The sequence below is a fragment of the Hippopotamus amphibius genome, chromosome 7, assembly GCF_030028045.1.
Source record: "Hippopotamus amphibius kiboko isolate mHipAmp2 chromosome 7, mHipAmp2.hap2, whole genome shotgun sequence".
Classification (NCBI taxonomy): domain Eukaryota; kingdom Metazoa; phylum Chordata; class Mammalia; order Artiodactyla; family Hippopotamidae; genus Hippopotamus; species Hippopotamus amphibius.
In genome coordinates, this window is record NC_080192.1 from 118,239,450 (window position 1) to 118,264,489 (window position 25,040).

At 42.5% G+C, this 25,040-nt stretch overlaps 1 protein-coding gene across 3 annotated transcripts in view; it reads left to right on the forward strand.

Moving 5' to 3' along the window:
• The first annotated feature begins 14,784 nt into the window (after positions 1-14,784).
• ATL2 (atlastin GTPase 2) overlaps positions 14,785-25,040 on the forward strand; it is a 58,431-nt gene continuing 48,175 nt past the window's right edge. Inside the window, exon 1 of one of the 3 annotated variants that reach the window (XM_057740950.1) lies at positions 14,785-14,926. In XM_057740950.1, the coding sequence (XP_057596933.1) occupies positions 14,809-14,926 (118 nt within the window). In that variant the 5' untranslated portion in view covers positions 14,785-14,808. Of the gene's footprint in view, positions 14,927-15,058; positions 15,466-25,040 lie in introns of those variants that run through there. The other 2 variants (XM_057740952.1, XM_057740951.1) reach the window with 2 other exon arrangements.

Here is a 25,040-nt window from a genome sequence, read left to right on the forward strand (position 1 = left end):
TTTGTGTTAGATGATTCTGCCCAACTGTAGGCTGACATAAGGGTTCTGAACACATTTTAAGGTAGGCTAGGCTAAGTGATGCTGTTCCATAGGTTAGGTGTATTAAATGCCTTTACAATTTAATGATACTTTCAACTTAAGATGGGTTTGGGACTTCCCTGGTGGTCCAGTGGTTGAGGATCTGCCTGCCAATGCAGGGGACACGGGTTCGATCCCTGGTCAGGGAACTAAGGCCCACATGCTGTGGGGTAACTAAGCCTGTGCACTCTGGAGCCCTCGCGCCACAGCTAGAGAGAAGCTGTTGTGCTGCGACGAAAGATTCCTCATGCCACAACTAAGACCCAATGCAGCCGAATAGATAAATATTTTTTTTAAAAGATAGATTTATGGGTTTATCCCATTGTAAGTGGAGGAAGATCTGTATTATAAGGATATGTGTGACAGTAAGATAAACAGGATTTTCCACCATGCAACAGGGCCTCGTAGAAAGCCAAGGACACTATAAACATGCCAGGTCAAAGGCTGAATAGGAACAGCACATGACTGGCACTTACTGAGAATTGGAAGGTCCTTTATCACCATCGGTGGTTAACTTATGCTTCTCAGTTGGTGGCATGTTTCAATATAAGCTGCCTATGACTATATTAATTTTTCTGGTAATGGTCGACTTCTTGACTGAATGTCAGGGCTTCCAGGCTGCTCCTAGACTGTTGTAGAAGGGCCTTCATTGCTTCAGTTATGTCCAGGTTTGGGGGGTGTGGGGATAAGTTTATTTTCCTTGTGGCAAGTGGATTGTTGGAGCAGAAGAAGAGGAGCTGGTAGGTCAGTGTGTGTTTGGAAGTCATGCCCCATGTTCTGGTCTGTGACAGACAGAGCTGCTTCTTTGTTGACCACTCCTCCCTTCATCCTTGCTAACAATATCCCGACTTTGTTCAGGTATCTGGCAATTTATGTGCTTCAGGGAAAGCTTCTCCCAGCCCAGAGCAGGGTGGATCTTAATTATATCAGCCCACTCATCAGTCAGTCCATTTTCCTTGTCAGAGATCAGTTTAGAAATCAGCATGGGTAGCAATTCTGAGCTATGAGACTTGAGAGAACGTCTAAGAGAAATTTTCATCCTAGATTTAAATCCCCCACTCATTAAACTGCAAATAATCTAAATTCTCAAAGGATCGATGAGCCTAGGAAGTTGCCTTTTGGCTGCAGTCACCATTTGCAAGCCCAGTGCAAGACACCCTGAGGCTCAGTCTCCTAGATCCCAGCTCACTGTAGATCCTGCACGCATCACTCCACGTCTCCCCAGCAGCACCTCCCAAGTCTCTCTCTGTTAAGATATTTGCTGCCCGTTGTCCTTTATATTTCCCTCCCACCTTTGCTGTCTGCATCCTTCTCCTTGCCCCTGCCACCCAAGAGAGAACAGCTGGCCAGATTGCTTTGGTGGATGTTGGAGAGCATAGACTAAAGCCCAAGCTCTCCTTCTTCTTCACTTGCTTGCTTGTGGCGCTTGGGAACACCATCGTTTACTGAGCAGATGCAGGTCACCCAGACTCATGTGGGACCCCAGTATATCCCACTTATACTCTCTCTCTTTTTTTTTTGGTCCTGAATTTTTGTTGCCTGATCTCTTTCCTTGCTCTAGACCCACAACAGGCTTTTTCTCACCTTTATAAGTCTAACTTCCTCTTTGCCTCACGTTCCCATCCTTGACTGCTCACGACTAGCTCCTTTATCCCATAATGTCCCTTTTCCTTTCTTTTCCCCTTTCCTTTCCGCTCTCCCCAGAGCATCTGTGTGTGCCCCTGGCATTTCAGTGGTTTCCTGGCGCTCTCCTGACAATTTTGGGAAATAGCCATGTATCAATCTTCTGCATATACTACTTAACCTCCACCCCACCCCCCCACCCCCAATGACTACCAGCTCCTCAGGCCTCAAATAAGCATCATGAAAGATAGTAAAAGCACTCTATAATCTTTTTCCTTGTTGTTAAAGTATTAGACTGAGAGGTTTTGCATTCTTTTCTACAACTGCAACTTTTATCTTGGGAAATAACCTGCTTATCTTATAAAGAACAAGTACCCTACCTACGGTCATGATGAACTTCCCAGTTTTTCTTCATTGACTTGAATTTGATAAATCCTATCAGTCACTATCAATGAAGGATGAAATAAAAGAAAACATGAATGTGTGTGAGGAGAGAGTCCCATCACGGGATCCAGGGTGCTGTTGATCATGACCTTCAGATTTAAATACGTCCATGATCTAAAAATTTTAAATGCTGTTTTCCAGATGGACATACCCTTTTTTGATTCTATATCAGTAAAATAAGAACAGGAGGAAAATATTTAATCCATGCTGAAATTCCTGAGTATGTTTATTTTTAACATCTGTTACAGGACAATTTTGCCGTACAGAGCTGGGGCCAAAAGATAGTTAGTGAGGACAGTATTTCTCCTTCAAATCCTTTTCAGCTTTGCACCCATTGTCATCATTGATGTGCATCGTCTTGTGCTGGGTTGGTACAACATCCAGTGCCCTCAACGGGAGGATAGGTAGGATTTGTTGAGAGTAGGGCCTGAGAGACGGGAGGTAGAGGAGAGGCACAGCATCTGCTCCCTGCCTGTCCTCTTAGAAGCTGCTGGAGACAGGACAGCAGCTTGGACGCTGTCCTCTTGGTTAGAGGGATGAGACCAGCAACAGAGGAAATGGCTTCAGGAGACTTTGAGGCAGCAAAATGTGGGAGGAAAAAACCGCAAAGTCTCTATTCAGGAGAGACTTTGGGAAACTTAAGGTACAAGCAAAACTGCTTAGAACAAAGCATGGCAGGGCTGGTTGGAGCCTGCTCTCGCTGTCTCTGTGTGGAATCTTTCAACTGTGGTACCCAGTGGACCAGAGACTCTGGGAGCATCAGCAGTCTGCAGGCTTGGCACAGATCCTAGCTCTCTCCACGGGCACTGCCAGCAAGGATATGGCTTTGTCCTCAAGAGCTCTGAAGAAAGCAGATGCTGATGGGAGGGAGTGTTGGAGGAGGTGGCAGGGCTGGGCAGAGAAGAACCCTGAACACGAATACTTGCTCAAGAAAAAACAAATCAACCAGCCTATAAATGATAGTAGGATGTTGCACCACCTTCAGTTTGGTGGAAATAAAAGTCCGTAAAGGTTAAATATGTTTTCAAGGGCTCTTATCACAGAGTCAGAACTGCAATCTGGAGCCCTTGCTGCTCCAGTTTCCGGGTTATCCTTAGCCAATGTGGTTATTTCTAAGGGTGAATTTCCATGGATTAAAACATGGTTGTGCTGGGAGTGAGCATGCCTTTAAAATGCACCGTTGGCTTCTGGAATGGAGCAGAGAATGGGTACATGATGGAGGCCGTGGCTGGCCTCAGCCAGCATGGTATCCACAGGGTGGTGAGAGCTGATGTGTATTCTTCTCCAGCAACAGGTGACCTTCCCCTGAAACAGTCTGGGCTCTGGATTTAGAAGCAGACTACACCTGATACACTGGAGCAGTAATCTTATATTCTGAGATCTGCCACTGATGTCATGTGGTGACAAGGAAGGGATTTGTAGTGGGGGATAGTCAGGCCAACTCCAAGGAGCTATTGGTACCACACACCTGGAGTTCCTCAAGCTGCTACAGAAAAACAGAATTTAGCAGTGTCAAGTGTGAACTTCCGAGGTCTACCAGTGGGTTCAAAGCCTAGCTCCACTATTTTATAAGCTGGGTGGCATTGGGTGAGTTAGTTAATTTCTCTTGGCTTCAGGTTTCTTGGTGTGAAATGGAAATAGTAATAGTACCTCTGCTTTGGAGTTATTGTGAAGCTTAACTGAAAGAAAGGTAATGTAATAAAATATACTATCTTATTATGATGATAATATGAATTACCAGACACATATAAGTACCTGATAAATGTTACTTTTTCTTTTTTTTTTTTTTGCTGTGTACAAGAAATGCATTTTATTTTTTTCTTCCGGTTTTATTGAGATATAATTGACATATAGCACCGTATAAGTTCAAGATGTACAGCATAACATCATGAAATGATTGTCGCAATAAGTTTAGTGAACTCCCATCATCTCATACAGATACAAAATTAAGGAAATAGAAAAAAATTTTTTTCTGTGTGCTGTTATAAGTCTTAGTAGAGGATTCCAGGGATTTTCCCCTGTGACTTGAAAATCTAATTCTAGTATGTTAGATTCCATTGTTTCTACCCGCTCCTGGAGCACTAGCTAAAGGAACAGGGTTGCAGACAGAGTGGAGAGCATACTCGGTTGACCACTCAGCAAAGGGAGGGTCCTGGATACACATCTGGATCCCGGCGCTCTTGTGTGGGGCCTCGCTGGACTCTGTTGAGAGGTGGCTTGGCTAGTCTGGCCCTTGGGCACCTTGCATCCATCTGTGGAGCTGGAGTTGACCTGCCTGTGCTTTGTTTTTTGGCATGTCCAGGACCCAGTGCTCTTTTTTGCTGGTTCAGTTCACCTTGGTGTGGCATGCCTGTCTGATTCTTGCCTACAACCTCCATCTGATTCCTAGCTTAGGTTGAACACTCTATACTCACAATGATGACATCTGGTTCCCAACTCAGCTACCTTCCTGATCCTCCATGGTATATGTGGTGACCTCTAGGCCCCAGCCAAAGGGAGCTCAGAAGGAATAACTAAGACCTGTTTCCACTTAATCCCCATGAACCATCGTTTTTATTTTTATTTATTTTTCTGGCCTTGCAATGTGGCACACAGGATCTTACTTCCCTGACCAGGGATCGAACCTGAGCCCCCTGCAGTGGAAATGTGGAGTCTTAACCACTGGACCGCCAGGGAAGTCCCACACCATTGTCTTTAGACTGCTATGATCATTTCTTTCTTTCTTCCTTTGTTTCTTGCTTGCTTGCTTGCTGCATTGGGTCTTCATTGCTGCGCACAGGCTTTCTCTAGTTGCTTGGAGTGGGTGCTGCTGTTCGTTGCGGTGCCTGGGCTTCTCATTGCTGTGGCTTCTCTTGTTGTGTAGCACGGGCTCTAGGTGCACAGGCTTCAGTAGTTGTGTCACGTGGGCTCAATATTTGTGGCTCGTGGGCTCTAGAACACAGGCTCAGTAGTTGTGGTACAGGGGCTTAGTTACTCCGAGGCTTGTGGGATCTTCCCAGATTAGGGATCGAACCCATGTCCCCTGCATTGACAGGTAGATTCTTAACCACTGTGCCACCAGAGAAGTCTCTATGACCATTTCTTGAAGGAGCAAGGCCGCTCAGTGGAGCAGTTTGCTCCCTAAGTAATAAATGGGGGAGAGGGCACAAACTCTGCTTTCTGTTTCACATTGACTTCCTGAGATAAGCCCTAATGGGGCAGACTAGATCACACGTACCCTTTGTCTCTCTATTCCTGTTCTCAGACTCAAAGGAGATAGGAACATGTGCAAAGTCAGGAGTAAAAGTGTCCCACATGCCCAGCTCAATAGTGTGTATGTGGGGAGTGGAGGGAAAATAATGTTTGAAAAGTATGGAGCCAGAAACTAGCCTCTGGAAAATTCTTCCAGCCACTAGGTGAGTAAAATTGTGAAAAGAGGATTTGTACTCATCAATGATGATGAAAAATGGAATTTCCTTTCTGTTAAGACTCTACTGTGAAGTGCAGCACACACAATTATAAATCCCTCATGCATTTTCAGTTCAAAGAGTATGTGAGATTAGTCACTGAAAAGAAAACTTGATATGCCCTGAAATCTGAAGTTCCTACATGAAAGGGACCTGATAGAGATTTTCCCAAATTTGACAATAATCTTAAAAATTTACATACCAACAATAAAATGTTATGAAACTGAAAGAGCCTTTTCTAGGCTGTCAATAAATGAAAATTTTATTAACTATGCTGGAGGAAAAACTAAATTGTCTTTTTATTTTCTCTTCAGAAAATGATATCCCAATTCATATAATATGAAGAGCCAATCAAAGACTGTGCAGCCAAAAAAATCAGAAAAAAAAGTATGAGATGTATGCCATAAGAGTAATCAATAAAAATATAACTTTTCTGTACATTTGTGGAATGTTAACTTTATAAAATTTGTGATTTCTTAGGATGTCTTGTCTTATTCTAAATAAATATTTACTTTCAAATCTAATTTTGATTTATAATTTGTTTTCTCAAAGAAATTCCCTGAATTTGTGGATGCTTTAGACCTCACAGATCCTGGATCTGCTCCTGATGGGAGCTGCACAGCCAGTAGTCTAATTGATAGCGGCCACCAGTGGATATTCGTGCATGCCTCTGGGTACATGACCTGTAAGCGAATACCATTTATCATCTGTATCACTGTCAAATAGAACAAAACAGCAACAACAACAAATTAAGGACCACTGCTCTAGACAGCAAAAGCAAACAAGTAACTATACCAGAGTGATAACCATTATCCTGAATTCAGTGTTTATTATTGCTATGTGTTGATATTAGTTTTTACTTTTACATGGTTGCATATCGGTGGTACAGTATGTGTGTGTGGTCTGGTTACCTATTGCTGTGTAACAAATTACCCTAAAACTGAAGGTTAAAATAACAATCATTTCATATGTCTTACGATAGCTCACCTTCTTGGATGGTGATCAGGACAAGCTTGAAAGATAAATATTTGCCAGTCAGATCAGGTGGCAGTGGCATTACCTGCAGATACCTCAGCTTGAGCCAAGAATTGTTATGGGAAAAGAAAGAAGGAACTCACTTTCTGAGTGTTTATACCTGAAGACAGACCTCAAGAGTATTGGGGGTGGGGAGAAATGGCATTGGGCTGAGGGGAAGTGTTTGAGGTCAGGTGCAGCTTTAACAATCAAAATATAATGACGAAACTACGCTGGTGGCAGTGAATCCAGGGATTAAGTAGGTTACAACAGGGACAGTTAATTTTAAGGGCATCGTCAAGGTGGAGTGTTTTGCCTGCCAACTAGCCAGGCAATTTTGGGGAGTTTGGAATTAAGCTTGGGTGTGAGATAGAAAGAAAGATTTGGCTACTCTCCCGTTACAAATAAAATATGTTGATTGTAATAAGGCCAATGTGGATATTGTCTTAAAAGAGGCTAAGATATATAGTTCCTTCTGTGAAGCATGGATTTCCCACTGACTTCAAAGGTATTCCTGAGGAGGGCAGTGAGGGGGGAGGCTGTTAGGTGTGTCTTGATGGTCTGTCTGGGGTGGTTATCATTCACCACCCTGTTCTCCGAGGAACTGAAAGCACATGGCAGTGTCCGCATCAAGCTACCAGAACATTTTCTGTGTCCTGGTGGCTACATTCACTGCCTCATCGTTATTTTCGAGAAGGTGTTATTGAATATAGTATAGTTCCTACGGAGTTCTCGCCAGTGTTTTTTTGTATGCTGATCTTAATTGAAAAACCAGTCACTATCTACTTTGCAAAATGTACTCAAGCAAGTCCAGTTCAGGAATTTGGATTTTTGTTACTTCCACTGCTCAACTATTTTAGTGACCACAAGATACCTGTAAATTCCATAGAAGGCGATCATGCAAGAAATGTTTCCATTGCGTCAAGGAGCGTGCTTGTCATGGTGCTCGTGGATGCCCTTGTGCTGGATTTTGAGTGATGTTTACCTCCATTCCAGCTGGAATGCTGGAAATGGAATACCTGAAAGAGTTTCTGGACATCCAGAAGCCGTTTCTAGCTACTTACTGATCAGCGTAAATGGTTCTTATGATTATAGCGTTTCCAGCGTCTACCCCCAAGACCAGTGTGTTATCTGGAGATAGGCCCTGGAGGCAGACAGAGCTGCATTTAGAGCTCAGCTCTTCAATTTACTAACCATGTGGCCTTGAACAAATTATGCCACCTTTCAAAGTCCCAGTTTCTTCTTCTGTAAAAGGCTGATGGTGCCAATAATCCTTTCCTCATAGAGGGGTTTTATGGATTAAATGAAATTATGAATAGGTATTATCATTTTTTTTTAAAAAATTATTTATTTATTTTTGGCTGCTTTGGGTCTTCGTTGCTGTGCACAGGCTTTCTCTAGTTGTGATGAGCGGGGGCAGCTCTTCGTTGTGGTGTGCAGGCTTTTCTTGTTGGGGAGCACGGGCTCTAGGTGTGTGGGCTTCAGTCGTTGTGGCACGTGGGCTCAGTAGTTGTGGCTTACGGGCTCTGAAGCACAGGCTCAGTAGTCGTGGCGCACGGGCTTAGTTGCTCCGTGGCATGTGGGATCTTCCTGGACCAGGGCTCGAACCCCTGTCCCCTGGATTGGCAGGCGGATGCTTAACCGCTGCGCCACCAGGGAAGCCCCGGGATTATCCTTTTTAATTATGCTCCGCTCTTCAGCTTCTTCTCGGGCGTGGCAGGAGTGATAATCATGATGGCTATCATTTACTGCCATGTGCCAGGCACGGGGCTAACACTTTATCTGCATTATCTGTGATCACCATGAAAAAATGCCAGGAAGAGACCTTCACTTTACAGCAGAGGAAACTGAAAATCAAAGGGGTTAATTAACTTTCTCAAGGTCATAAAACCAAGTGGCATAGCTGGGGTTTGAACTCCAGACTTGACTTCCTTTTCAGTAAGTGACACTGATGCTCACGTATCCAGCTCAGTGGACGAGGATGACTCTAGATTGGAATGCTCATTGTTTCCCGCTCACATTCATGAGGCACAGCTGTCCCTTGCTCCAGAGAACAATGGACACCTAATATTAAGCAGCAAGCTGGGTGGAAACCCATCTGCTCACAGTTTTCCATATGGAGCAACTGCCTTTCAAGATGTCCACAGTTCTCAACATGAGACCAGCACGGCTGTGTCAGAGAGCATGCACCCATGGCTGGGCTCCTACCAGTATTAGCCTCAAGGAACCCTTGATGTTCTTGATTTGATCTCCTTTATAAGATATAATTCAGTGACCCTGGCTTATCAGCTTTGAATAGAAATAAAATTTCCGTGCCAATCAATAGCTCTGAGTCCCTATTCTTGTTCACAGCTACTCCAGCAAGAACTTTGATTTCCCTCCTTCCCTGCAAAAAATTTCCTCTTTGGCCCCTGCCTCGAAATGTTAATCCCAAAGAACGCCAAAGCTGATGTGGCACGTCGATTTGTTAGCCACAGTCCCTGTACAACTTCTAGGATCAGTCGGTGGCCCCTGCCCCCGAGGTCAATGAGAGGAGCCTGCAGAGACCACCAAGAGATGCCAGTGATTGGGTCCAGCCCACTAGTGCTCCCAGTGCTGCCGGACCAATTTCCCAGCCTTGTTCTTCTTTTTGTCAACTGGCCCCTGAAGCACTTCTGCCTGTGCCCAGATCTAGTCTCACGTAGCCTCAGGGAAATGGCTCATCCATCTTCTGTTAGCCATTCTTGGACAAAAAAGCACATATCTTCACACAAAGGAGCAACAGTGTGCAAACAGGATGTGTATCTTAAACTGTATTTCTAGCAAACACATCACTGAAAGGATAAGGTCTGCAAAGATGCAGTTTGCCCCAAACACAACATTTTTCATTTTAGCCACAGCACTATCCATCATCTTTTCCATTGTGGTCACTGTTTTACATTTGTTTACCTGTTCCCCTACTCTAACCCTGCCCTATCCATCTGATGTCTCTAAATCAAGGTAATAGTTTCCACTAATGGATACCCAAATCTCTACCTCTTACAGGGAAGAAAATTCCTTCTATCTTAGACCATTTCCATGAAGGTTAAAAAGATCCTAGTGTCGGTTCCAGTCAGCTCTCATACCCAGTACCCTGTGCTTTCCTTCTCTAGAAGACTCAGAAAGAAAGTCTCCCTGAGATATGCTCCATCATATTTTTGACTACCTCCTTAATTTCTGCCACAAAGATGATGTTCATGGCTCACCTGGTACCCACCCTACCCCAGCTCTGGAACCAGCTGTTTCTCCAACAACGCCACTTCTTTTTATTTTTTATTTTATTAAAAAAATTTATTTTTATTTTTATTTTTTTAAAAAAATTATTTATTTTTGGCTGTGTTGTGTCTTCATTGCTGTGCGTGGGCTTTCTCTCGTTGCGGCGAACGGGGGCTACTCTTTGTTGCGGTGCATGGGCTTCTCTTGTTGCAGAGCACGGTTTCTAGGTGCGCAAGCTTCAGTAGTTGTGGCGCGTGGGCTTAGTTGCTCCACGGCATGTGGAATCCTCCCGGACCAGGGCTCGAACCCATGTCCCCTGCACTGGCAGGAGGATTCCCAACCACTGTGCCATCAGAGGAGTTCTCCACTTCTTTTTAGTAGAGAGTAGTATTAGAGATCCAGAGCGGGCACTAGGTATGATCATTGCTACCTGGGTGTCTTTGCTTAGGACTTTTCTTTGGACAGAGCTAGGAAATACATGCATGTATATACACATCTGTACATATGCAACACATATGCATGAATGTTTGTACTTGCATACACAAATATTCATACATACATTTTAGAAACCTTTGGTCCATATCCATCCTTCCAATTTAATTCATCCCATATGGTTTATCTTGCCTTCTTCTTCTGTTATTTGTGTGTCCCTTCTTTCCTATTGAGAACCCTGGCTCTCAACAGTAAAACACACTTACTCATTTGTTTACTTCTATAAAACATTGAAAACAGGTTCAGAATTGCTTTGCCCATACCTCTACAAAAACAAGGCTACTAAAAAGACTTCAGGACCTGTTTGCTATTCTCCCTTCACCCTGACCAGGACGAAGAAATATTTGTAGTTCAATACTATGTTTGTAAATTACTTGGATTAGTTGGCTTTCTTTTCTTCCCTCTTCAGTTTGGTTATGCTATTCATTTAAATACTGTTATCACTGATTTGGTTTGCTTTCAGTTTTAGTACCCTCTTCCCTTTCTTGTTGCTTTAATTTTATATTTTTGATCATGTACAACATGTTTCCAAAAGTCAACACTAGATAAAAAGGTACACTGTATTCTGTATTACTTCTACCTTAGTCCTCACACTCCCAACTTCTTGGAGGCAACTAACTTTATTGTTTAACCTCTCTGAGTTTCCTTTTGGATAGGTAAGTAGATATATGTATGTTTTCTCATTTCTTCCTCTCACACAAAGGGTAGGTTCTACATAGGCTCTTTTGCAGTTTGGCTTTTTCACTTAAGAATGCCTCTTGGAAATCACTCTATATCAGTTCACAGAGATCTTCCTCTTCCTTCTTTACAGTTAAAAAGTGCTCATCATGAGTAATTTTCATAGTTTACTTAACCAATCACCTATGCTTGGATATTCAGATAGTTTCCAATATTTTGCAACTGCAAATAACGCGGCAGTGAATAACCTTGTGCAAAAAAAAAAAAAATTTTTTTTTTTTTTTGATTATTGGAGTTGTATCTTCAGGGTTAATGCCCAGAAGTGAGATTGGCATGTCAAAGTGTAAAAGCGAATGTAATTTGTTGGGTATTGCCAAGTTCCTCTCCATAGGGGTTACACCATTTTGCATTCCCAGTGAGAATGCAGTGTAGGAGAGTGCCTGTGTTCTTCCACATCCTTGCCAGCAGAGTGTAATCCTAAGCTTTTGAATTTTTGCCAACCTGATGGGTGAGAAGTGGTGTCTCAGTGTTGTTTTAATTTGCATTTCTCTTATTATGAGTAAAACTGAGCTTTTTTCATATGTTTAAGGTCCACTTTGATAATTCTTTTTGGTGAATTGTCTGTGGATGTCTTTGTCGATTTATTAATAGGATTTTAAAAATTTAAAGTTGTTTATTTGGCAGAAATAGCTTTTAATACAGTTTACACTAACTGAAAGCAGAATCCCAAAGTACCTGGCTGTGGATAAGCTCTGGTTTCTGCCGTCCAGGAATTCACAGTCTATATGCTGAACTCTGTTACGGTGGATATGAGCATAAGTTCTGGACCCAGATTGCCCACCTTCAAATGCCAGTTCTGCCACTTAGGCAAGTTTTTAACCTCTTGTTGCCTCAATTTCTCCATCTATAAGATGAGAATAGCATTAGCATTTACCTCTTAGGATTATTGTTAGGATTAAATGACAACATATGTAAAGTACTTTGAGCAGTAAACATTCCATAAATGTTGGCTATTTTAGAGTCAAGAAAATGCTCTCAATACATTGATTTGACCCCATAAGAATCTTGTTATATAGTTAGTTATAAAAAATGAGGACCTGAAAGTTTAGAAACATTAGGTGAATCAGTGGTAGAATCAGAATTGTAACCAATTCATTCATTCATTCATTCATTCACTCATTCCACAACTGTTTTTTGAGGCCCTGTTATGTACTAGGCACTGGTGTAGGTGCTGGAGATGTAGCCTGAACAAGACAGATCTTTGAGCTCTTGGATGCTCACTTTTTTGTGTTGGGGGTGGGGGGTGGCCTGTGTGGGTGGGGAAAGAAACAAAAACCAAGGAAACCAATTTTATGTCTTGTTCATCCTTGTCTGTTCAGTACACACAGGACAGTGTCAAAATTCATTTGTTAAAGAATGAAGGAATAAATGACAGAGTGGTGAAAACTGAGGCTTGATGCATAGGTAGGGCCCAAATCACAAAAGGCCTTGCCAACTATTTTGAAGAGTTTGAGAACTTTATCCTGAGCAGAGAAATCATATGAAATGAATAGATTTGCATCTAAGAAAATGCAAAGCCAGTCTGTGTGGAGGACCCACAGGAGAAGGGGGAACAGCAGGGAGGTTGTTATAATAAGTCTAATGGGAGATGATGGGTTCTGAATCAAGAGAGAGGCTGAGGGGATGGAGAGGAGGTGAGCTGGAGGGAGAATTGACTTCACTCGGACTTGCTGGGTGCAGAGGGAGGGAGAAGTCTGCAGTAACGCTGAGGTTTCACTGTGATAAGAAATTGAAGGGGGATGGCTGACAGGGGAAAATGGAGGAAGGCCTTTTAAACATATGGATTTGAGGTGACCCTGGGACAACGCTCAATCTCTTGACTGTATTTGTGTTTGGCTTTTTACACTCCTTGGAGTCAGGAGACTTGGACCTGTCCAGGGCACTATAGTAGCCTCTGAGATAAACTAATAGTGGAAAGGATACTGGTTAGGAGGTCACTTTACTAGTTGAGCAGCCTTAACCTCCCGGGGGTCCCTGGTGGAGTGTGCTCAGTGCTAAGTTAACTGCTAATTGTAACTGGAAGTTTATTCTTTGATGGCAAAAATACTTATCTTTGCATCTTCTCTCACACCTTAGATGATACCCTGCATAGAACAGACTGTGGGCAATATTAAATAGCTGCCTCATAGGGAGATTATGAAAGGAAGTCCATCATCTAGGAAGGCTTACGGCTTGGGGCTTAGGTTGCCCCAGAGGCATCAAACCAGCATGCAGGGAGTTAGGAAGTCCAGGAGGAGCTCCAAATCCCTTTCCATTAATACAGAAAACAGATAAATAAACAGATAAATAAAAAGCCTAACAAAAACCCCTCTAGAATGGCGCCCTGCAAGCTCTGATGACATCAGAGCTTTTCTAGAGGTCATGCCAGATAAAGGCTATGAGAAGACCTGCACGAGACAGCGATTTGGACACCTGGACACATGCCTTTACCAGGGAGAAGGAATTTCTTTTCTTTTTTTAAAAATAAATTTATTTATTTTTATTGTTATTCATTGGCTGCGTTGGGTCTTCGTTGCTGCGCACGGGCTTTCTCTAGTTGCGGCGAGTGGGGGCTACCCTTCCTTGTGGTGCTCAGGTTCTCATTGTGGTGGCTTCTCTTGCTGCAGAGCATGGGCTCTCGGTGCATGGGCTTCAGTAGTTGTGGCAGGTGGGCTCAGTAGTTGTGGCACAGGGGCTCTAGAGCACAGGCTTAGTAGTTACCAGGCACAGGCTTAGTTGCTTGGCGGCATGTGGGATCTTCCCCGACCAGGGCTCCAACCCGTGTCTCCTGCATTGGCAGGAAGATTCTTAACCACTGCGCCACCAGGGAAGCCCCAGGAGAAGGAATTTCTAATGCAGCTGGTGATAATGGTAAAAATCCAAAAGAATAGGGACCATGTTTCACAGAAGCCTCCACAGGCAGATATTTATTTTCAAAAAGAATCTGAACTTTCTATAGTATGTCACTGGATTCCCCCAAGGAGGGTCATCACAGTTAGGAAAGGACCTGCTACAATTCATTTTCTGGTAAGGGTGCTCTCCGGTTTCCCCTGTAGCGGGCTAGGAGTACAAGGGCAAGGGTATGCACAGTTAAGATGAGAGGAAGAGGGTCTCATGAGTAGAAGGAAGCGATGGCAAACAAAGCGTAGGATGGTCTCTAGATGGGAAACAGTATCAGAGACTTGTGTGAAGAAAGATCAGAAGGAAATGCAGGGCCCTAGCAGTAGCTTGGGAGTGGGGAGCGGGGGGTGGGGGAGCGAAGGAGGGAGGGGGAGAACAGCAGTGGAGGAGGAGGTGGGGGATAAAAAGGAGAGCAGGAAAGGCGTGTGAAAGCAACCTCACGTGCAGTGCCCGAAGTCAACAATTAAGAAGCGCTGTAATGAGAACTGGGTTACTGAATTGGGAAGGAGGGACCTGGTTCTCTGGAGGGCCCTTCTGCGTTTACACAGTGCTGCTCGGCGCTAAGGGGGTGTGGTCCTGAGCTCAGGGCGGTGGGAGTGTGAGACGGTGGCGATGGGGGCGCCGCCCAATTTCCCCCCACAGTGGAAGCCTGGGAAAACCGAGCTGCGGGGAGGAAGGCCGGCAGAGCGGAGGCGGGGCGAGGGCGCCGAGAGGCGGGACGGGGGAGGGCGTGGGGAGACAAGGAGGCGCTGCCGCGGGCGGCGCTAGGACCCGCCCGCGCCCTGCCGGCTCCCGGGAGGTTGATAAAGCGGCGGCGGCGTTTGACGTCAGTGGGGAGTTAATTTTAAATCGGTACAAGATGGCGGAGGGGGACGAGGTAGCGCGGAGGCAGCAGCCGCACCAAGGGTTGCGGCGCCGGCGGCGGACCAGCGACCCAGACACCGGGGTTAACCACGTGTCGTCCACGACCCTCCTAGGTACGGGCCGGCGAGGTGGAGGCCGCGGGGCCCAGGTGGGGAGAGGGCGCGCGCCGCTCGGGCTCGCGGGCACCGGCCGCAGGCGGCGGGGTCGTCGTCCGCGGCTGGCTCGGCTCTCCTCCCGCCGCCGCGTCTGTCCGCCGGGCCTAGCCCCCGCCGCGCCCCGAGCTCCCGCGGCGCGCGGCCTGAAAGGGAGGCTCTCCGGCCGCGGCTCCCGCAGCTGTCGGGTGCACGGGTGGCGCGCGCGTCTGCGCCCGGCCCGGCCCGGCCCCCTGCCCTCCCGCCCGCCGCGTGGCTGTCGCGGCGTCCGCCCCGACCTGAGGGGGCGGCCTTGAGCAGGGGCCGCAGACCCGGGGCGCGGGGAGGTCGGCGGCGGCGCGGCTGGGTCCTGGGGAGCTGCGGGCGGGCCGTCATCCGGCCGGCACTCGCTGCCCTCTGTCCTTCGCGCGGAAGGGGAGGAAGGGTTAACCAGGTCTCGATGGGCCCCGCGGAGGAGGAGGACGCGCAGCGCGCGGGGGGCGCAGACACCTCGCTGCCAGGTCGGAAGGCGCTCCAGACACCTCTCCAGGAGGGAACCGCAGTCCGCAGGCCAGGGCAGTGTCCGGGGACTCGGATGCTGGGGCCCCTCGGCTCCCGAGCCCATTCATGCGGGTAGCTCGTGGGTAGGATGCGAGTTCAGGTTTAATTGTCCAGACTGGGGTTATGAGCTGTTTACTAATACTGAGACCAGAGTAAGGCCCGATCGGACTGAGAGTGTCGGTGGTGTGAAGTCACCTGATCCTTCGCTCCCGGGTTTTGCTGAATGTGAGCTCCTACTGTACGAGTGCGGGGAGCGCCCCTGCCCCCTGGAAGACGCATTTGCCTTGGCAGCAGAGTGTGGTGTATCCCTCTCACTCCATACCACCCTATTTTTAGGAGTTTAGCATTTGACCTTTCACTGTGGTGTGAATTGAACGCCTGAAATCCTGATTGAGAATTTTGATGGTGCTTAAAGCCATAAAGTTTTTCCAAGGCTTATAAATAGTATAAGCTTACGGCTAGGTCAGTTTGGCCATGGCATAGAGAAGAGTTTATTAACTATACTAAGTATGAACTGTGTTTTTCCAATTTCTCTGCACAATCTGATAAAGGTGTTGTGAGATAAAATGTGAAACATTTTGATAAGAGACTCACTTTAATGGAAAAGTTTATGTGAGATATGCTTCATCATTCATGGTAGGCCCTGGACGTGTTGAACGTATGTTAGAGGTGATGACAAACTCTAAGTTTTGCTAAGAGCAAAAGAACAGGAAATAAAGCTGATTTTATTATTTCTTGCCAACCAAAGCACTTGACAGAACTGTTTACTTAGGGAAAATGCTGCCAGAGAAGAAAGGTATGCCTTAGATCTATTCTGGTTGGAATTTTCAAGTAATTAGTTGTTCTGGAATGCTGATGGATTGGTTAATTTAGCTCTTTTGGACCCTGGCATGGGGGTGGGGGGGGGATGCGTATTTATTTATACCGTTTTAGATGTAGTTTCAGAGCGTTTTATATGTTTGCCTTATTAGGAGAAACATTGCTTTATGACTCACGGTTATGAACATCGTTTTTAGGCTGTGGCACATGGAGAAGAGATGCTGTTCTTAAGACTTGATAAAATAAGGGTCATAGTTTATTAAATGCTGTCTGCTACTCACAGGTTTTTGTCTGTGTGTGTGTGTGTGTGTGTGTGTGTAGTTCTTCACTTGACAGCCATTCCTATCAAAAGACTGCCTAAAATAGTCCCTTTCCCTTCTAATTTGCTCTGAGTCACCCATTACTACATTAAAAACCAAGTAAACTTGTTGAGATTTGTATTTAAAGTAAGACCAAACAGGCTGTGAATGAGTAGGGACTCATCTGAGAAACTCTTTGTCTCCCTCTGCTTTCTGGATAAATAAAGTTGAAGAGCTGAGTTGAGGTTGAGTCAGGTGCCACTCTAGTAGTTTAGTCTTAGGAAGGTGCTTTGTGTCTCTTAAAGAGAAGTGCTTACTCTTTTTAGGATTGTATTGTAAGACCTTTATAAAGCACTTTTGAACTCTTCTATTTTAATGACTTTGTAGGATGATAAGAATCTGTGGTAATGATTAAATCTATTTAGTAAAGTGTCTTGAAATTATTTGGGGAAGAAAGAGCTGCCTTACAGTAAAGAGGTACTTATTACAGGGCAAATAAACCATGAGTTAAAATGAGATTCTGGCCTTAAGTCTAATGCATATATTTTATGATTCATTTTCAGTTTGTCTCTGTGTTTTAACTTTAGGATAAAGTTTTTGAATATTTTTTTCACAAGTGAAAGTTTCTTGAAATTGTTAGATCTTTCCAAAATTGTGCCTTTTCCCATTCATCTACTGTTAAGCAGCTGCTGACAGTATACCTGGAGGACTGTCACCTAGTTTGATGCTGGAGTTGAAGACATATTGAAAATTGTGAGACCTAGTAGTAAGATGCATTTCAAAAAGTTGTTTATGCTCAACTGGAAGACCTTGTTGACACAGAGAGTTGTAAGCAAAGCTGTTTGGCAGGCTGTTAAAGAGCCAGAAATGTAAGGGATGGGAATAGAAGTTAAACTTTTTTGTAATAGTGATTTATAGCTTTACAGAAGGACTTTTTTCCCCAGAGTGGGTGCAGGGAAACAGCTTTGTTTTTTTTTTTTCCCTTTCTTAAAGTGTAATGGTATTTTGATTGTTTAGCTATTTTGGGGTTGTATTGTTTACTCTCGGGCATTATTTAACTTAAGGAAGATAGATGTGAATATAGAATAACTAAACTTGATCCCCCAATCAATTCATAACTCGTGTAAATTCCTTCCTATCCTTTACTCTTCTTTAGCACTAGTAATGCAGAAGAACTGTTGAAAACTTTCTCCATAGCTTTAAAAGTGGATATCCAGAAAAAAAAGACCAGCCTGAAAATGTCAGTGGGATAATACTTGATACTTTATAAAGCACTTTAAACATCTCGCTTTGATTTTATTCTTAAAACCTTCCTGTGAGGGAATTATGTTATTCCCATTGAAGGGAGTGATTGTGACTGGTCTACAGTCATGGAAACTACTCAGAGGTACTCTTACTGCTCTTCACCAGGAGGGTAGAGGCCTTTCTTCATTGCAAATTATTACATATCGTTAGAGATGACTGAGTATAACTTTGAATGAAGTCTGAAATCATATTAAGATGTGGCAGTTAAAAAGTAAAGACAGGGCAAGTCACTAAGTGGAGTGGGAAATTTTAAAATAGGAAGGAAAAAGGTGGATATTGTAGAAAGAAGTAGAAAGATTAATAAAGTAGACTTTGGGGTTAGTCTTCTGGCCAACACAAGTAAAATCTGGGGGATTCCCTTGCCAAGGTACCAGTTTAATAGAATTATTTGTACAACTTGTGTTTCTATGATTGGCATCAAAATAACCAGTAACTAATAATTTTGTGAAATGTGTAACTGATGAAAGATATTTATCTAGGCTCTCTAGCACATTTTACCTTTTTATTGTATGATACTCTGATTGTGGGGGCAATGTTTCTTTAATCCTAGAAAATCAAGATAGTGTAATGGAGGGACTTCCTTGGTGGTGCAGTGGTTAAGAATCCACTTATACAGGGGACACAGGTTCGATCCCTGGTCTAAGAAGATCCCACATGCCCTGGAGCAGCTAAGCCTGTGCACCACAACTGCTGAGCTTGTGCTCTAGAGCCCGCAAGCCACAACTATTGAGCCTGCATGCCACAGCTACTGAAGCCGGCATGCCCTAGAGCCTGTGCTCCACAACAGGAGAAGCCGCTGCAATGAGAAGCCTGCGCACCACAATGAAGAGGTAGCCCCCGCTCGCTGCAACTAGGAAAAGCCTGCACGTAGCAATGAAGACCGAATGCAGCCAATAAATACGTAACTAAATAAATTTAAAAGATAGTGTAGTGGAAAAAGAATAAGTAATCAAAAGCTGAGTGACTTCGTTTAAACTCTTTGAGCTTGAAACCCCTCACATAACAGTAGTGATAATTATACCATAAGGGCTGTTGTGGGAAACAAATGAGGTGATAGGGTACAAGTGTTTTGTAAATTGTAAAGTTGTGTGTAAGACAGTAATATATATGTAAAAATGTGCCAGTTTGACTACTTGTTTTATTATATATGTGTATATTTGCAATCGGATAGTCTCTTCTAATTTTTTCCCCCTATAATGTGGACAAAGGTTTAATGTGGGCAAGGGTGGTGGGTACATTTTTTACTTTATCTGTAAAATGCTGATAATGTGTTCATGGTTAGGGTTATTGTATTAACTGTGATTAAAGTGCTTAATCCAATGGCAAACATTCTGTTTGATGGTACTTATTCCTATAATGTGTGGTTATTTAGGATGAGACTTAGAACTAAACATTAAATTTTTAAAATAGGTGACTTGAAAGGTCTTTGTTCAGTTTTTACAAGATAAAAATAAGCATTCATGTTTCTCAGCTATCTTTTAATAAACTTGCATTTTAGAGAATCATTTAACCATGTGGCAAAATGCTCTTCTGAAATTGTTTATTTCAGTTACAGGGCTCAGTATGAATTAATTTCTTAAAGTCACGGCAGTAGAGTAGAGTACATTGGCTTTTCAAACAGTAAAGGTGCAGAGTCTAATTTATGTCTGTTATGTACAAGAATGCCTAAAAACGTGATTGACTTGAAACCACACTAATCATGAGTCCCATAAAAAGCTTTTTTTCCCCTTCATGTAATAATTATTTATAGAAGAGTCATGGGTAGTGATAAGAACATACTTATTTTAACTAAACACTTAATTTTGAGTACCGTAAACTTCCTTTGGCCTTCAGAATGGAATAACATTTTTTCCTTCCTGATGGTTAATATCTGCCCTAGCAAGCTTGTAGGTCTTTTTTTGGGGTTATTAAATAGATAATAATCTATGAAGGCACTTTTAGAAACTTTAAAGTCTTCTACAAAGAAACTGTAAAGGGGGTGAAATTGGCACACTCAACTAGCTGCTCTTTTCATATTTGAATGAATGGGTTTATGAGATATTAAAAGTTGGATTGTTTGCTTTTATCTGAATGGTGGGGGGGAGGATTGAATTTTGAATGATAGATAAGTTGGAGAGAAATTTTGATACGAAAATCACCCCGTTCTTAGTTTATTTATTTATTTTTTTTGATGAAAACAGTTATTAATCATCAGAAATTGCTGTTTTATTTTCATCAGCCCTTTAATTTTAAAATCAACTTCACAGTATGAACAGGCTATATGTGGAATTTTTGTTTAGAGTCAGGAAGCTTTTTATTGCAGGAAAATGGCCATACGCTTGGATATTGTTTCTCAAAAAATTCTGAAGTAGGCTAGGAGTCCTTGGGAAGGTTGAGCAATGTTGCAGATACCAAATGTCTTACAACTGGCTATTAAGATAGAAATTTACTGCCTTTAAGTTACAGCTAAACTTGTGATTGAACAGAACTTGTGATCACAGCTCTTAACCTAATTGAATAATATAGTAATTTATGCTTTGTCATAAAAGTTTAAAATTTGTTACATTTTGAAAGCAGTTAATCTTTGTAGACACTTTGGAAGATACAGCTGAAGGAAAAAAGAAGAAAGTAAAAATCATACCAACTAGTGGTAACCACTGCTAACATTTTAGTATACATCCTTTTTTAAATGCGTAGTTTAATTTTTCCTAGATTGGGATCTTAATGTAATTTTGTAATTTACTTTTTCATTTCATATTGTTTTTCTCTTTATGATTAAATAATCTCTCCAACATGATTTTTTAAGTGGTATTATACTACTACTTAACTAATCCTCCTTTTGGTTATGGAATTATTTCCTGTGAATAATGTTGGCTAAACACCTTTATAGATAAACCTTGACCTGTGGGGTAAGGTCTTAAAAGTAGATTTCTGGGTCAGATGTACATTTTCAAAATAGAAGACACATATCAGCAATCCATTCAGAAAGGTTGTACCCATTTATTCTGTCTCCATTAAGGTTCACAAGTGGGTGGTGTTAATAAAAATGCCAACACATAGGAAAAATGGGGATCTGTTTGTTTTATTTGCATTTCTTTTATTACAGTTGATGTTGAAATTTTAGTATGGTAACTGAACACAAATTCTTTTTCTTAATTGCATTTTTGTATTCTTTGACCAGCTGTCAGTGTTTCCCTTATCTTTGTAAAAGCCCTTTTGTATACAAGAAATTCTTTCTCATGTTTGTTTTTCTTTTAACAAACATTTGAATAGTATTTTTAAAATGGTATATTTATTATTTATTATATTATTTATGTTATTTATTATTTTAAAAATAGTATAATAATATATAAAATGGAATAGTATGTTTTAAAAAAATATTTAAAATGGTTCCATATGAGTGTTTTTCTTAAATTGGCAACTCTCAACTTACTTAGTACTAGTCTCTTTTGAATATTTAGATATGCTGCTGTAGTTTTGTTTTTTTCTTTTTCTTTTTCCTGGTTTAAATTCTTTGTGAGATATGGTTCTTTATTCCTGTCTCTTTATAATGCCAGAATATGGGCATCAGCTTCAGTGCACAAGTCATGTGGTAGAAGCTTCCAAGCTGAGGATCTGGGTTCAAATCACCACCACTGCCAAGCTTTGGCTTCCTTAACAAAAAATCTACTTTAGAAATTAAAGGTTAAAAGATAATGTCTTAAAACACCTGGCATGTATTGTGTGTACAAAGAAAGTTATTCCTTCTCAGGGTAAAGGAGAACCTGAAGGGGCTGCAATTAGTTTTCTTTTGGGAGTAAAGAGTAAAGGACCATACTTAGACAAAGAACTACCTTTTTTCCCCCTTGATGTTATGTTGCTGTATTGAGCACCTACCTTATAAAAGGGCTTCTCTGTTGCTTGTAATTAATACGTGCGTAGAAAAGTGTAGAACAGATCCCTGTTTCTAAGCTTTCATGTAGACGGGAGATCAGATAGACCTTATGCATGTTGGTGAGTAAAGTTTGTCATTAAGTTTGGAATTTCAGAAGTAGAAATTACTGTGTGTTAATATTGTTGAGGAAGACTTCATGAGAGAGGTTGGGCTTTTCAGTCCTTGAAGAATGGGTGGGTCTTAGCAGAGTTGTAGGATATACCACTTATTTGAAGGTAGGAAGATAGGCACTGTGTTGGGAAGCTGTGGTTAAAGCACTTGTTCCTGCTTTCTAAGAATTTTTCTAAAAGGGATGCTTAAAAAGTATTTAAAAGCAACTAGAGAGAAGCAATTGAAAGATCAGATGTATTAGGGCATGTTTAATAAAAAAGGAATGAGTTTTTCTGTAGCCATGTAGAGCAAAGAATTGATTTAAATAACTGAATAATTCCTAGCAAAACTGAATAGTCCCCCAAAAGTGAGTAAAAACTGTAAAGATGTGTGCTCCCTGCCTCTGTTTTTGAGCATGTGTATTTCTCTGCCATAAGGAATCCTGACACATACTCTAAAATTGCCAAACTTAAAGAAGGGACAAAAGGAGAATATAGTGAGAACCTCTGACTCTCTTAGCTCATTTGTTTTTTTCAAATTAGTCACATTTATCTAGCTGGAAGAATGTTTGTCTTTTTTTTTTTTTTTAGCACGATTTCCTTTTTACAGCTGCTCTCTTAGTAGGAATTTTGCGTGGTATTGAACCAAGGTTGGGATTTGAGTATATACTTTTCTTTCTTTTTTCTAAACTGCTGCTATAACAAGTCATCTGAGATTGAAAGTTGGAGCAAAATGGAACTTAGTGTCTCATTTCCAGAGTCTTGGCAGATACCTATTTGAGATTTGTCATGAAAACGCTATTCTGAATTTAAGCTTGTGTGTATTTAAAACAAACAAACAGACAAACAAAACTCCTTTGTTAACTGGTTATCCCACATTTCAATAGCCCTTCTATGAGTTTAATATCTTTTAACTCATTACAGAGTTAATTTGGGGGCCACAAGGAGGATGATAAACTGTTGGGCTAAATCGAGGCAGCCTACTCTGGTTTTGTTGGATTCCTGATTGCTGTATTAAAAAACCTTGGAGTCACTGTACTAACAATACTTTTGGAAATGGAAATTTAGTGTATTGTCACTTTATAAAGGCTTATAGGAAAGAGAATGCCCCTTATAAAAAATATGGAATAATTTACTGTTACTTGTTGCCTACTCCAAAGAAGGATGTTGAAGAACTAACTAGCTCCTGCATGCATCGCCTTCTGTTTTTACTGCTACCTCTTGACTTTGGGCTTTTCGCCTTATACTCAGGCTCTTGCATTTGCCTTGTATCTGATTTCCCTGTTTTTAGACTCTCATTATACTTCTCACTCACTCATCACTTTCAGTTCATCTGTGCAGCAACAGCTTTGATTCTATCACTCTGCTTCAGAATTTCCCACGGCTCTCCCCAGGATAATGCCTGGCACTCTTAGCCTAAACTTTTAGGGTGAGCCTGATCTGGTTCTCATGGCTCAGAGAGATGCAGCCTTCTCCTGGGTGTCTTCACTGATAACCTTAGTTTAAATAATCCAGTATAGCTCTTTTTCTTTATACTGTCTTTTTGATGCTGAAAGCTCAGCGTCTCTATTCAGCAGTGCCAAATCAAATCTCGGAGACAGAGTTTTGGGTGAGGTAGAAAAGGATAGCTTTATTACTTTGCCAGGCGAAGGGGGAACAGAGTAGGCTAGCACCTCAAGACTGTTGCCCCCTCCCTGGGGAATAGGGAGAGGTCTTATAGTCGGGGCTCGTGGTCAGGGGTGGGCGATGAGGATCAAGGCAGTAACAGTCTTGCATTCTTCTGATTGGTTGGTGGTGAGGTAAGTAAGAGGTAGCATCATCAACCTTCAAGTCCAACTGGTCTGGGGTCTGCATGTTTGTGGGCAGCGTACCATTGTTAATCTTAATTTCTCCTACCTGGAGGAGCTTTCAACATCTGCAAAATAGCTCAAAGATATTGTCGTGTGTATTGTTGATGGGGAAAGAGGACCCTGCCCCCGAGCTGCTCTTGGCTGTTTCTCCCTGGTCTCATGCATCCCCTCCCTTCACTAATTAACAACTGCTTGAATCTGCCCATTGGAACTCAGGAAAGGTCTTGGAAGCTGAATGAAGGCTGTTTCCTATAATCAAAGAAATGGGGGGTACAGAAAGGCTTTGTGCCCAGGAGCCCCATAGGGCTCTGCTCCGTGTCAGTTTTATACTTGTTTGTGTCAGAGCTTTGAGAGTAAGGACTATTTAGTAGCAAATTGTACTTCTCTAGTATCTAGCATAGTGTCTTGTTCTCTGATTACTAGTTTGAAGTAGGTAGGGTGGGAGAACCTTCCTCAATTCATGACACATTGTATAGGTGTACTGAGCATTGTTGGAATCAGTGAGTATGAGACAATGAGTTGAACATTTACTTATATATATATGCATATCTTACCAAAGATGGGAAAATATAATTTTATTGCATCTTATGTTTTAAAAGTCTGCAATTTAAAACTTGCCCTTCTAGAAAGCTTATGAAGAAAAAAAATGTTTACCAAATGTTGGGGGACAGTATAAATTGATTTGCTGGCTATAAATGATTAATGTTTTTTTAAATTAATTAATTAATTAATTGGCTGTGTTGGGTCTTCATTGCTGAGCACGGGCTTTCTCTAGTTGCGGTGAGCAGGGGCTACTCTCCTCTTTGTTGTGGTGCGTGAGCTTCTCATTGTGGTGGCTTCTTTTGTTGCGGAGCACGGGCTTAGGCGCACAGGCTTCAGTAGTTGCAGCACACAGGCTCAATAGTTGTGGCTTGTGGGCTCTAGAGCTCAGGCTCAGTGGTTGTGGTGCATGGGCTTAGTTGCTCCGCAGCATGTGGGGTCTTCCTGGGCCAGGGATTGAACTGGTGTCCCCTGCATTGGCAGGTGGATTCTTAACCACTGTGCCACCTGGGAAGTCCAAATAAGGAAACTCTTACCTGCCCCACAAAGTGATTTTGAGGATTATATAGTTATTAGCATAGAGTAGGCACTCTAAGTGTTTTTCTCTCTTCTATAGTAAAAGGTACAACACCTGAAATTATTCCATACAGTAAATTATTTCGAAGAATTAAATTCCTAATAATGTTTTTATCTCTTCTCCCAGATACCCACTTCTTTCAG